Source organism: Schistocerca serialis, chromosome 9, assembly GCF_023864345.2.
Source record: "Schistocerca serialis cubense isolate TAMUIC-IGC-003099 chromosome 9, iqSchSeri2.2, whole genome shotgun sequence".
In the NCBI taxonomy this organism is placed as follows: domain Eukaryota; kingdom Metazoa; phylum Arthropoda; class Insecta; order Orthoptera; family Acrididae; genus Schistocerca; species Schistocerca serialis.
Genome location: NC_064646.1, coordinates 102,601,504 through 102,614,967, shown reverse-complemented (window position 1 = coordinate 102,614,967; position 13,464 = coordinate 102,601,504). Strand labels below are relative to the sequence as shown.

General features: G+C 46.1%; 1 protein-coding gene across 1 annotated transcript in view; it reads right to left on the bottom strand.

Moving 5' to 3' along the window:
- Nucleotides 1–2,896: 2,896 nt before the first annotated feature.
- Nucleotides 2,897–13,464, bottom strand: part of LOC126419070 (cuticle protein 19) — a 30,967-nt gene continuing 20,399 nt past the window's right edge. The window contains exon 3 of the mRNA XM_050086151.1: nt 2,897–4,637. Coding sequence (XP_049942108.1) covers nt 4,332–4,637 — 306 coding nt within the window. The 3' untranslated portion in view covers nt 2,897–4,331. The remainder of the gene's footprint in view (nt 4,638–13,464) is intronic.

Below are 13,464 nucleotides of genomic sequence, written 5' to 3'. Positions count from 1 at the left end.
CTAGAGAGACTTCCTAGCACTCGCCCCAGTTGTACAGCCGACTTTGCTAGCGATGGTTCACTGTCTACATATGCTCTCATATGCCGAGACGACAGTTTAGCATAGCCTTCAGCTACGTCGTTTGCTACGACCCAGCAAGGCGCCATATTCAGTTATAAACACTATCTTCAAGACTGTATTCTGAACAGATAATATTGTGACTCATGTACCGTCAAGAGCGACGTTCATCATTAATGGGTTAAAGTTAAGTATCAAACTAATTACGACAACTTTCTGAATTCTCATTCTTTGTCATGTTCCAGACCTCACGTCAGTATAGTTCTTCCCTCCTCACGCCAGCCTGCGTGAGCTAAAACGCGTGCATTTCGGCCTCCGCTCGTAACACGGTGTTGGCTCTTCTACCAACACAAAAAGTTATAATTTACTGAACCGTGAATGAAACAAGTCTCCCCCATAATTTCCAGTCCAGGTGCATTGGGGCGCTTGCACCGACAGAGTGCACCAACCCTAAACTACGCACACTCCACATCCTCTCCCAACGAAATTTCAACTGTTTTCTTCTCCCAGACAAAGAAGTTCGTCCCGATATTTACCCACCCTACCAACCATAATTAGACCCTAACCATCCCACCTCATCAGGTCTCCCCTTTTTGTTTTCCTTCCCCATCTTGCCCCACCCCCTTTCCCCTTCGAATAATGGCCCTACCCACACCGCAAACTATTCTTCTCTTCCAGTCTTGCTAACTTCTCTTGATTTTCTGTCGATTATGAATTCCTCTAAAGATGGGATAATATTTGCCTTTCTATAGAATCATAAGTCTTTTTGAAGTCGAGAAATGTTACCACAGAATTTCTACCTCTTCTCATTTGCAAAATTATGTTCAGGTTCCGTATCACTTGTACACAAGGTCACCCTTTATGAAGTTCTATCTTATACACTACTGTTAATGGATCTGCCTGTTTTTTTCCAGTCAACTTAACAGGGCTTTTGAATGAATTCTGTACACAACAGGCAGCACTGAAATAGGCGTACTGCGATGTGAACTCAAGAACGTTCTGCTTAGGCCTGTTGAGGCAGCTGGCAATACTAACTACTCCTTCCCAATAGCTCAATGAAATTTGCAATTACTTTTGCACAGGAAGTTGGCCAGTATTCAGGAACACACATTTGCAATAACTTGCCAGAAACAATACAAAGATTAACTGCTAATAAAAGTTCGGTATAAGAGGAGCCTAAATACTTTATTACTGGTCAATTCATTCCATTCTATTGACGAAACTCTTGGAAGAACCGACTGTTTCTATATATTATTAATAATATCAAATCAGGTATATTATTAATAATATCGAATACTGCGAGTGTTACGCACAACCTGACTTCTGTACAACTTCAGTGTAGTAAGTGATCAGTGTAAATATGTGTTGTAACTTTTTATATGGTGACATCTGATTAAAATAACCTAAGGCTTATCATATGTACTTGAGTGATTTGAACATTACATGTTTTGTGACAAATTTGTCGTTACCTTTCAAATATAATTAAAATTTTTTGACTTATTCCACGCCATGGGAAATTGGGATCTGTGGATGGTACATTAGCATTTACTTTTTTTCTTGGTTCAAATGGCTCTGAGCACTATGGGACTTAACATCTGAGGTCATCAGTCCCCTAGAACTTAGAACTGTTTAAACCTAACTAACCTAAGGACATCACACACATCCATGCCCGAGGCAGGATTCGAACCTGCGACCGCAGCGGTCACGCGGTTCCAGACTGAAGCGCCTACAACCGCACGGCCACACCGGCCGGCTTACTTTTTTTTTTCTTTACAAACATTTATTGTGTATTCTTGTTGTACGACATGATCTACATCCAGGGGATCTCCTCCCTATGGACCTACGAAACGAAGAAAACCTCTAATCTAATGACGCCTGTAATTATTTGGCTCAGTTTCTTCTCCTTTTTGTGTTGGAGGATGAATTAACGCACGTTTCCTCTGTGCAGGTATTTGTTCTATTTCTGGAAAGTTTGATGTAAATGTATGATTTCCTTGTGTGAGATTACTGTCATTTAATGTCCGTATTTCTGCTATGATTTATTCTCCTCCGGGGGACTTGCTATTTTCAAAGAACTCATTGTTTCCTTTACTTCCTCAAGAGACAGTAATTTTGAAAACCGGTTGGATGGAGGTTTTTCAGAATCTAGTTTTTCTATCGGGGGCTCGCAGTTGAGAAGTGAGTGAAAGTACTAGGCTCAAAATTTGACTTATTTTTCGCGTTGGTTTCCGCTTAACCGTCGGCCCAGCGGAAGCACGGAGAAGGTGGACGATACTCTGATTTTGACTAAGAATTTTGTAAAAGTTTCTGGTGTTGTTCTTAATAAAGTCTTGCTCAGTTTCTTTAAGCAGGTTTACAGCATGCCTTATTTTTCCTCTTCGTATCGCCTTGGGCAAGATCGCTTGTGTTTAAAAAAATTCCTGCCTTTTTCTGGAGAGTTGTCGCTGCTGAAAGTTTTTCTTGCTTGTACCCCCTGTTGTAATGTCTGGTCACAGACAATGTTCCACCACAGGTTTTTTCTCTTTCTTGGAATTTTTCCTAATCTCATATTGGTTTCCAGGACACCTGCAAATTTCTTCCAGTTCATAGTATTACTCGTAGATTGATACAGTGTGTATTGTTGATATTCTACTCGGACATTAATAGTTTGGGCTAGTTTGTTGAAGACTGCTAGCATATTCTTATTACTTGTATGTTACCTGTTGATAAGTAACTAATAGTGATGAATTAAGACATTCCTCTTTTTATCATATCACAGTCTTTCCCAGGGTATGGAACGCTAAGGAAATTTAAGTAGGATTATGTAGGAAATGGAGATAAAAGTAAAAGTTTGAAACAGTTTTCACGTATAAAAATGTGTTTATTGGCAGGCAGAACAAGCCGATAAAAACATTTGTTCCTACAAAAGGCATCACACATAAGTATAAAAAAATAATAATGCTTGGGTGAGTAATATTTACAAAAGAGAGAGAGATGCACAGACGATTAACTACTTACAATACACTGCGTTAAGTGTAAGGGTGGTAGCAGAGAAGGGACCTGCGGACATGGCGATGTGAAATCACGGAGACGATGTGGCAGGGCCGAGACCTGCGGGTCGACGGGCGAGTGATGGGGACCACCATCCCCAGATGCGGCGGTGTTGTCACTTCTTGATGGCTGGATGGATGGATGGATGGATGGGTGTGAGACGCGGCGCGGATGGTGGTGGCGTCGATGTGTGCCGGCAGAGTTTCCCCGTGCCTTTCGTGATGTCGATGTTTATGGCAGATAAAATGATGTGTCGGTGTAAGATGGGTGACAGATAATGCGAGTACGGTAAGTCAGACAGACGGACGCTCGCTGAAGTCTCTAGACGTTCCCCCTGTCGAGAATTTTCTGGCAGATTGTAACTGTGCGGTGGAGCATGAGTCGAACCCCGAAACCTTGTCTTCCGCGGGCAATGCCGTTACCAGTTGAGGTATCCAGATGCGACTCAAGACCTGACCTCACAGCTTACAGTCTGCCAGTACCTCTCAGCCAGACTTCTCAGAGGTTTCATGTAGGTCTGCAGGTTTTCGTGGCCGTACTATCCAATGACGATGGCCCACCAATGGACACAAGAAGATCCTGAGGTTTTATGTAAGTCTGCAGGCTTTCTTGGCCGTACTGTCCACTTGACGTTGGCCCACCAGGGGTAGTCCAAGATTTTTACCCAGTAATCCCACTTCTACGGCATAAGCGTGGGAAAACTCCCCTTTAAATGAGAAGGTGACGCTGGTCTCTGACAGTATCTACGATGGGTACCACAGGATCCGGAAGACAGTTCCAGCAGAGGGGTCGAAACGTGTATTGTTTGAAGAAATATGATGCGGCCTAGCAACCCAGGCGATTTTGACTTCAGAGGTTAGCGACTCGCGATGTTCGAAGGCTGAGGAATGGTAGATGTGTCGATGTAAACGGGTACAGCTACGGCGATTGAAGAAATAGTGGCAGCGACGGGTGTAAATGGACGCGTTCAGCACTGTTCTGCGAAGAGTGGTTAGTGCGGGTGATGTTGGTGATGCACTGCTGCAGAAGTGTGTGTCGACTAGGATGTAGCAGTTTTACGTGTGGCGATGTCCCGATGGTGATGGTACATCAGCAGCCGTCCACCGACTGGAGGGTTGTGAACGGCGGCCAGCAGCGATGCGGGGGAGAGGCGGTAGGAATAGGGAGGGGAGTTGGGGGGGAGGGGAGGGCCCCGTCAGCCCGACGCCCGGCCTCGACGCGCGGCGGAGGGTGGTTCGTCATCGTCAGTGGTAGCCGTAGCCGCCGTAGCCGACGGACTTGACGATGGCGGGCGCCGCGGCCACGTACTTGGCGACGGCGGGCACGGCGACGGCGGTGGCGGGGTGCGTGCTGGGGCCGGAGCGGTGGACCACGGCGTTGAAGCCGTTGTGCGCGTCGGCCGTGTAGGTGACGGTGCGGGTGGTGCCGTCCGGCTCGAGCAGCGAGTACTCGCCGCGCACCACGTCGCCGTCCCGCTCCTCCCACTGCCGCTTCACGTCGCCGGTGTGCGGGTCGTTCACGCCGTACTCGTAAGCGTACTTGGGGTACGACTGCAACAGCCAAAGAACAGGGCACACCGTGTCAGACAGTGGGGAGTTCCACGATCGCCGATGTATACAAAAATGCTGGGAGTTTAAACATCTGCACTGAAGAGCCAAAGGAACTGGCACATCTGCCCTGCCAGCATGCAGAAGTGCCGCAGCACGACACGGCATGGACTCGACTAATATCACAAGTAGTGCTGGGGGGGGGGGGGGGAGGAGGGGAACTGACACCATGAATGCTGCAGGGCTGTACATAAATCCGTAAGAGTACGAGGGGGTGGTGATCCTTTCTGAACAGCACGTTGCTAGCCGTTCCAGATAAGCTCAATAACGTTCATTTCTGGGAAGTTTGGTGGCCAGGGCAACTGTTTAAACTAAGAAGAGTGTTCCTGAAGCCACTCTGTAGGAATTCTGGACGTGTGGTCTGTCTCATTGTCCTGCTGGAATTGCCCAGGTCCGTCGGAAAGCACAATTGACACAGCTGATCAGACAGGATGCTTAAATACGTGTCACCCATCAGAGTCGCATCTAGACGTGTCAGGGGTCCTGTATCCCTCCAACTGCACACGCCCCATACTATTACAGAGCCGCCACCAGCTTGAACAGTCCCCTGCTGACATGCAGGGTCCATGTATTCACGGTCTCCATACCCGTACACGTCCATTCGCTCGATACAATTTGAAACGAGACTCGTCCGACCAGGCAACATGTTTCCAGTCATCAACAGTCCAATGTCGGTGTTGACGGGCCCTGGTTAGGCGTAAAGCTTGTGCAGTCATCAAGGGTACATGAGTAGGCCTTCGGCTCCGAAAGCCCATATCGATGATGTTTCGTTGAACGATCGCACGCTGACACTTGATAGGTCCCGTTCTTGCAGGATCTTTTTCCAGCTGCAGCGATGTCGGAGATTTGATGTTTTACCGGCTTCCTGATATTCACGCTACACTCGTGAAATGGTCTTACGGCAAAACCCCACTTCATCGCTACCTCGGAGATGCTGTGTTCCATCGCTAGTGCGCCCCTGCCATTGTAGCAGCAGTAACCGATCTAACAACTGCGGGAGACACTTCTTGTCTTATACAGGCGTTGCCGATCGCAGCATCGTATTCCGCCTGTTTACATTCTCTGTATTTGAATACGCATGTCTCTATCAGTTTCTTTGGCGCTTCAGTGTAATACTAATTTCAGAATTCTCGCAGATGATGCACTTATCTATAAAGAAGCGGTGTCTGAAGGAAGCAACAAAAATTTCCCGTCTATTTTTGACAATATTTCAAAACAGTGAAAAGATTGGCAACTTGCATTAAATGTTTGGAAGTGTATTTGGTGTGTTATGATTACAACACCAGTGGGTCACAACTGGAATCAGTCGACTCATAAAAATACCTGTGTATAGCAATTTGTAGGGATATGAAATGAAATGAGTACATAGGCTCAATTGTCGGTAACCCAGGTGACAGTCTTCCGTTCACTTACTGGACATTGCGAAAATGCAGTCTACAAAGATGACTGCTTACAAATAGCTCGTGTGACCCATCCTAGAATATTGCTCAAGTCTGTGGGACTCGTACCCTCTAACGTATGCAGAGAAGGGCAGCACTAACGGACACAGGATTGTCTGACCCACGGTTACGGATAAGGTGAAGAAACTGAACTGGTAGAGCCTTTACGACAGACGCAAATTATCCCGTGAAAACCGGCTTATTTGTTTTGAAGTTTGCCGAGTTTTTATGTAGATACAGAACGTTGGAAGCTCCATGACACAGCTCGATGATGATGCTGTTGCGTGTAGAGAAGTCGCAACGCTAGAAAAATAATAAAACAAAATAAACAGGTAGCAGATGATTCTCTGCCGAAGCATACCTTCGGTACGCTGTGATGTGGCGGCCTATGTATTATTTAGGTTTCTTCGAAGCAGGCGTCACATTTTAAAACCACGGAGCTCTTCCGCCATGGAGGCTATCAAGAAACAGGGTACTGGGTCGGTGGGAGATAAACAAGGCTAAAGTTGCTGCATCCAGCTCCATACAGATGGCACTCAAAACTAACGGCGCTCCAGGAAGTACCACGCCTCCTCATTTACGTCGAGAGGAAGATCACAACAGAACCGGCACGCCGGATGACAGGCACACTGCCGGATGGGCAGAGAGAAGTTTTTCTGCCGACTGGTTACAATGAGTGAAAGTCGTATTTAGCTCAAAGTTCGTTACAGTCGAAGAACAATGCACGCAGAGGCGTAGGAGAAATTCACCATTTCGCTCGCTTCCTCCCAGCCAGATATTAGGAAGCAGTTTAGCTCCTTTACCGTGGAGATCTTCAACGGTTGGTATTTTTAATAAGAATTGCGTTAAATGTACAACGGTAACTTAAATCGAAAGCTACTTGAACCTAATTAGTGCTTCTTTATACTAGAATGGTTTATTTGGTCACTGAATTAGCGTGCATTTTGTAATAACTTTAGCTGCACAGGTGTTTTTCCTCTTTCTCTCTTCTTTCTCGTTAAAACTATTGAGAATGTCAAATGCTCAAGCACCAACTTGAAACGACGCAGGCAGTCTAATTTCCTTCCTCCTTACAACAGTTCGCGGCGTAAATGTACCAAACAAATACAAGACTTTTACTAAGAACTCTTAGAGATTTATCGTACTTAGGGTTCACTATCCAGTCTGAATGGTGTGAAAATTTCGGCTACAATCAATGTCCTACTATATATGTTTTTTTTGTTCACAAAAGAAATGGACGAATAGACTGTTGTACAAAAGTAGTTAAGTATTACATCAGGTTCGTTTTTCAAAAAAGAGCTGCGCTGTTCGTCGCAGGAATACATTTAGTTGGAGCAAACTAAAGTGGAAGATGCTACAAAGAAGATGTTGAGAGTTACAGGAAGAATTACTCTTAAGAGTAATCCTACCGAACAGAGAAGGAATGATAACTACAGTACGGTGTTGTTGTTGTTCTGGTCTTCAGTCCTGAGACTGGTTTGATGCAGCCCTCCATGCCACTCTATCCTGTGCAAGCCTCTTCATCTCCCAGTACCTACTGCAGCCTACATCCTTCTGAATCTGCTTAGTGTATTCATCTCTTGGTCTCCCTCTACGATTTTTACCCTCCACGCTGCCCTCCAGTGCTAAATTGGTGATCCCTTGATGCCTCAGACCATGTCCTACCAACCGATCCCTTCTTCTAGTCAAGTTGTGCCACAAACTCCTCTTCTCCCCAATTCTATTCTATACGCCCTCATTAGTTATGTGATCTACCCATCTAATCTTCAGCATTCTACTGTAGCACCACATTTCGAAAACTTCTATTCTCTTCTTTTCTAAACTATTTATCGTCCTTGTTTCACTGCCACACGTGGCTACACTCCATACAAATACTTTCAGAAACGACTTCCTGACACTTAAATCAATACTCGATGTTAACAAATTTCTCTTCTTCAGAAACGCTTTCCTTGCTATTGGCAGTCTACATTTTATATCCTCTCTACTTCGACCATCATCAGTTATTTTGCTCCCCAAATAGCAAAACTCCTTTACTGCTTTAAGTGTCTCATTTCCTCATCTAATTCCCTCAGCATCACCCGACTTAATTCGACTGTTATAAAAATAAAATCGAGCTCTGGAAGACAGGAAGACGCGATGCCGTGATCCACGCAATCTACACCAATACACACCGGTCAGGCTGCAGCTGCAGACATGGGTAGCTACTTCCCTTATAACTACATTTATATTGAAACTTACTGGCAGATTAAAATAGTGTACTGGACCGAGACTCTCAGGACCTTTTCCTTTCCTCAGACCACCTTAAGGTGTGTGGCGGACGGTACTTCTGGTTCCTCTATCCTGACCTTCAGGTCCGAGACTCGGTAAGCTCGAACTTTGTTCCGCAAACAACAGCGCGGGACTGTATCGAATGCCTTCCGGAAGTCAAGGAAGCACGGCATCAGCTTGGCGCCGTCTTTGTCTACTGCGCTACGGATCTTACGAACGGACGGAGCTAGCTGAGTTTCGCAAGATCGTTGTTTGCGAAATCCGTTCTGATTTCTTTGTCACACAGGAGATTTTTCTTTCCGAGAACATCATAATCATTTAGCATGGCAAGTATATCGCTAGTACTCCTGTGCTATGCTGGAGGTTTTATCCGTATGGCTGATACACACCACTCGGCGCAAGCAGTACACGACTTCAGACTACGAGTGGTGCCTGGGCAGCTATATTAGCGCTTCTGATTAAAACTAAGACTACGAGTGGTTCCTGGGCAGCGATATTGGCGCTTCTGATTAAAGCTCCACACACTGCTTTTCAGTCTCGCGAGTAACGTGGGTAGCGGAGTGGCTCGTTCTGTTGCACAGTGTGTGCCTTGCGCCTGCCGACTGTTGGAAAGCAGACGCGACACGCATTATGCCCTGCCCGTGGCGGAACGGCGAGCAGCGAGGAAGTGAAGTTGCGGCGGATGCCGTGGCGCACTGGGAAAGCGTGCGCACTTTGCGTTCCGCCGCGCTGTCTTCCCAACCCCCGCTCCCCTCCCCCCCCCCCCCCCCCCCCGCTGTGCCTGTCCGCCTCCCTCACTTACGTAAAATGGAGGCCGCGTCACGTCAGAACAAGAGCACCGCGATATGGGAGGCGATGACGTCAGCTGGTAAACAAGCTCACCGCGCCTACTCCCCTACGTCGAGTAAAAAAAAATCGCATCGCTATTCCTTACAAGTCCGTCAAGAGAAGCAGATGTAAAATGGAGACGCAAAAAATAGAAATGTATTGACTATTAAGAAACGCTTACGAGATTGAAGGAAAATTTCGGAAGAGAAACAGAAGTGTAAAGAGGCTAGCAGACGACGTACCCTGTCTGGTCGGATGCAAGCGAAACTCAGCTTGCCCTTTTATCTCACGATATTCTGCGAACCATGGATGATGGACAACACGTAGCTTCCATATTCCTAGATTTCCGCAAAGCGTTTGACACTGTGCCCCATTAGAGACTGTTATGAACTCGGAGCATACGGCATAAGTTTTCACGTATCTGAGTTGCTCGAAGACTTCTTAAGTAACAGAACCTGGTACGTTGTCCTGGAAGGCGAATGTTCTTCAGAGACGAGGGTTTCAGCAGGAGTACACAATGGAAGAGTGGTAGGATCGCTCTTGTTCTCTGTGTGCAAAAAAGATCGTTTGGGAAAGTGTTGCCATTGAGTGTGCGTAGGAGGGTACAGAATTTCTGTTTGGTTTAACGAATGGCAGCAGACTCTAAATGTAGAGATGAGTAGTAAAACAGAACCCACAATGTTCGAATACATCGTTGGTGGCGTCCTGCTTGACACATTCACGTCAGTTAAATGCCTAGGCGTAATGTAGCAAAGCGATGTGAAACCAAACGAACTCGTGAGGTAGGCTGTAGGTAGGGCCAATGATCGAATTTGGTTTATTGGAAGTATTCTAGGTAAGCATAGTTCATCTACGAAGAAGACCTCGACCAATTCTTGAGTACTGCTGGAGTGTTCGGGATTCCCACCAAGTCGGATTAAAGGAAGACATTGAGGAAGACACTGAACCAATTCTGAGGCGTGTTACTAGATTTGTTACCGGTAGGTTTGATCAACTCAAGAGTGTTATGGAGATGCTCCGTGAACTGAAAAGAGAACTCCTGGGGGCGGGGGAGGGGGGGGGGGGGGAGAGAAAGACGTTTTGTTTGCGAAACACTATTGAGAAAATTTAGAGAAACAGTATTTGCGGCTCACTGCAGAACGATCCTATTGCCGTCAAAGTATTATATTTCACGAATGACCGCGAAGACAAGCCGAAAGGAATTAGAGCTCGCACGGAAGCGTATAGGCAGTCGTTTACTCCCTAGCTCTCTTTACGAGTGCGAAAAGAAAGGAAAGTACTATTATTGGTAACAGGTACCCACCGCCATGCACCGTATGGTGTCTTGCGGAGTATGTATGTGTCCGTAGATGTAAGTAAGATTTAGAAGACGCGTTGAGAGAACTGGGAATCGTACTTGATACAGAACACTGCTGAAAAGGATGAACAAAGCAAAGGCAAAGGTGTTGAAGTGTGGTAGGAAAACGACGACGACTTAATCAAAACTGGGAACGACACAGTAGTCTGTTAAGAGAAAGAATCTCTACGAAGTAAGATTACATAGGATGGCTGCAGCGAGGAATATATCAGAAAAGTATCTACATTATCAGGTATTTATATGGGACTGAGGTACAACTGCCGGCCGAAGTGGCTGAGCGGTTCTAGGCGCTACAGTCTGGAACAGGGGCATGGATGTGTGTGATGTCCTTAGGTTAGTTAGGTTTAAGTTGTTCTAAGTTCTAGGGGACTGATGACTTCAGAAGTTAAGTCTCATAGTGTTCAGAGCCATTTTTCTGAGGTACAACTTCCTGACGCTGGACGTTTGCTGAACGGCATTGTATGGAAGTGTAACTTGGTCAATCGAAAATTCGGAGAGTAAGCATTGCAAACGAGTTGTTACCGAAGATCGTTTTAATGTATTACTTCTTTGCCACTAACTCTATTCGCAGCACATTTCGCAGATAATATAAGTGGACATGCTGAGGAGATCCGTGAAATGGATGTTCTATACATGGGAGATGGATTCTTTAAAGAGGATGCCACCATCATGAAGCCATACAACAAAGTTGCATGCCCTCAGGATATGTAACAGCCATTCGCAATACCAACGTAGTTTCATGGCAATGTTGGCTAATATTACAGATCAGTCGCCGAGACCAGTGCCCCTGCCCTTCTCGAGGAACCACATGTTTGTCTGGCTTCTCCACAGATTACCTGTCAATGTTGTTGCACCCGTCTGTGTCGTAGGAGCATGCAAGCCAACGCACCACAAGGACCATGGTTGATGGAAGAGCGCTGGTTCTTTGCAGCGCACAAAGTAACAACGCATGACTCCTCCACCTTACCGTACGGTCTAGTTGCCTCCGTGGTGTTTATTTCTCGTTTGCGAGCTGCTTAGGAGCAGTCACAAGTCGTATTGTTCTGAGCAGAGAGACGGGTTTGCGGTCTAGGAGCTGCGGGCGTGTGACGACTTGCTTTTGTGCTGCCTGAGGGGCGTGGCTTTGTGCTACTTTGTGTGTGTGTGTGTGTGTGTGTGTGTGTGTGTGTGTGTGTGTGACTGTCGGCCACATTCCACGCGGGTACTTAGCGAACTCTCAGAAATGGCTGCTCTCACTTCACTGTGACGCAATTCGCTCGCTGTAGCGCTCCCTTCGCGCGTCCGTTTCGACCGTCACCGACTCTCGGTTACTGGCGAGCCGCTCTAGCAAACTGGACCGAGAGAGGTGGCGCTGTGATCAACACACAGGACTCATATTCGGAAGGACGAAGGTTCAAATCCACGTCTTGCCACCCAGGTTTAGGTATTCCGCGGTTCCCGTAAATTTGCCTTTGAAACAGGACGGCTGATTTCTGTTCCCATCCTTGAAACATTCCGAGCTTGTATGTTCCGTCTCTAATGACCTCGGCGCCGACTGGACGCTAAACCGTAACCTTCGTTCCCACTTTCCTTCCAGCAAACTGGACGGACCGACCAGTGCGACGTGGTACTCGACCGTATTGCGACAGTTGCTGAGTGTCAGACTTCCAGAACCAGCTGGGATAGGGGAAATTCTGTTGAGCCAATTTAGGCAAGAGTGCTACGGTTACGTTACAGATCTGACATTGTGGTGTATTCGAATCATAAAAATCCAGGAAAAGCAGTTCCTGCTCCGCGTACAGGTCTGAAGATGATCAAGTGATGACCGAAACCTGTCACCTTGAAAAACGTGCCTTTGCGATGTAGACTGTTTTGTAATTGATTTCAGATATTCTATTTCTATCGATGGCTTCCTCCAGCAACGTTCTCAAAAATAATTACTAGGCACACTTCTGCTGGAAGCGATATGCTCTTCCGCTTCTCAGAGTTTCAAACTGACTCACCTAGTCAGCTGAAGGGGTATCTACAGTTCATTGTAACTGGGGTGTAGCTTGATTCTTTCCACATTAACAAATGATTTCTAGAGACAGAAAAAGCATATGTGTCAAAAAATCCTACGACTTATTGCGAATGGAACACTGGAGCTTTGGATTTATGGGCAGACCTTTTGGAACTAATAAATTGCATCACCTGAATTTGCTGCAGGAACCACTACACCTTCTCATAACATACATTCGTGACACGCGACGTGCCATTTAGTAAGATCATGAGAAACGTGAGACATAATAATATCGGCGCGGAAGGATGACAGGACATCTGTTAAGACATCAGGGTATAATTTCCATGATACTGGAGGAAGCTGTAGAGGAAGACAGACAGGGGAAGACAGAAAGGGGAAGGCAGAGGTTGGATTACGTCCAGCAAATAATTGAGGAAGTAGGATGCAAGCGCTACTCTAAGCTGCCACAAGAGCGGGATTAGTGGTGGGCCGCGTCAAACCAGAAAAAAAGAAAAGCGCTATGAAAGCAGAAATTATGGGGTACTCAATCGAAGCTTCTATAAGCTTTACAATTACACGTCTGAACCACTTCAGCCTTCCATTTGAACATACTAGCAAAATTTTGTGTTACAATATTCGTTTAATTACAGGGTAACTACTGAATGGATTGATCTCAAATTTGGTAAATGTAACTCTGAAAACATTTTTAGTATAAAAATAAAATAAAATTCATATCTTGTCATATAACATTAACTTGTTAGACAATGTTGTGCAATATACTGAAGTTCGCCGCGCTTGTTTCCTTGCTTGGGAGGTTTAACTGTTCAAGCCACGCCGAGTGTTGCTTCGTTCTTTCGACAGCTGCATCCTGTTATAGGCTCTTAAACTGAGCCCTGACAG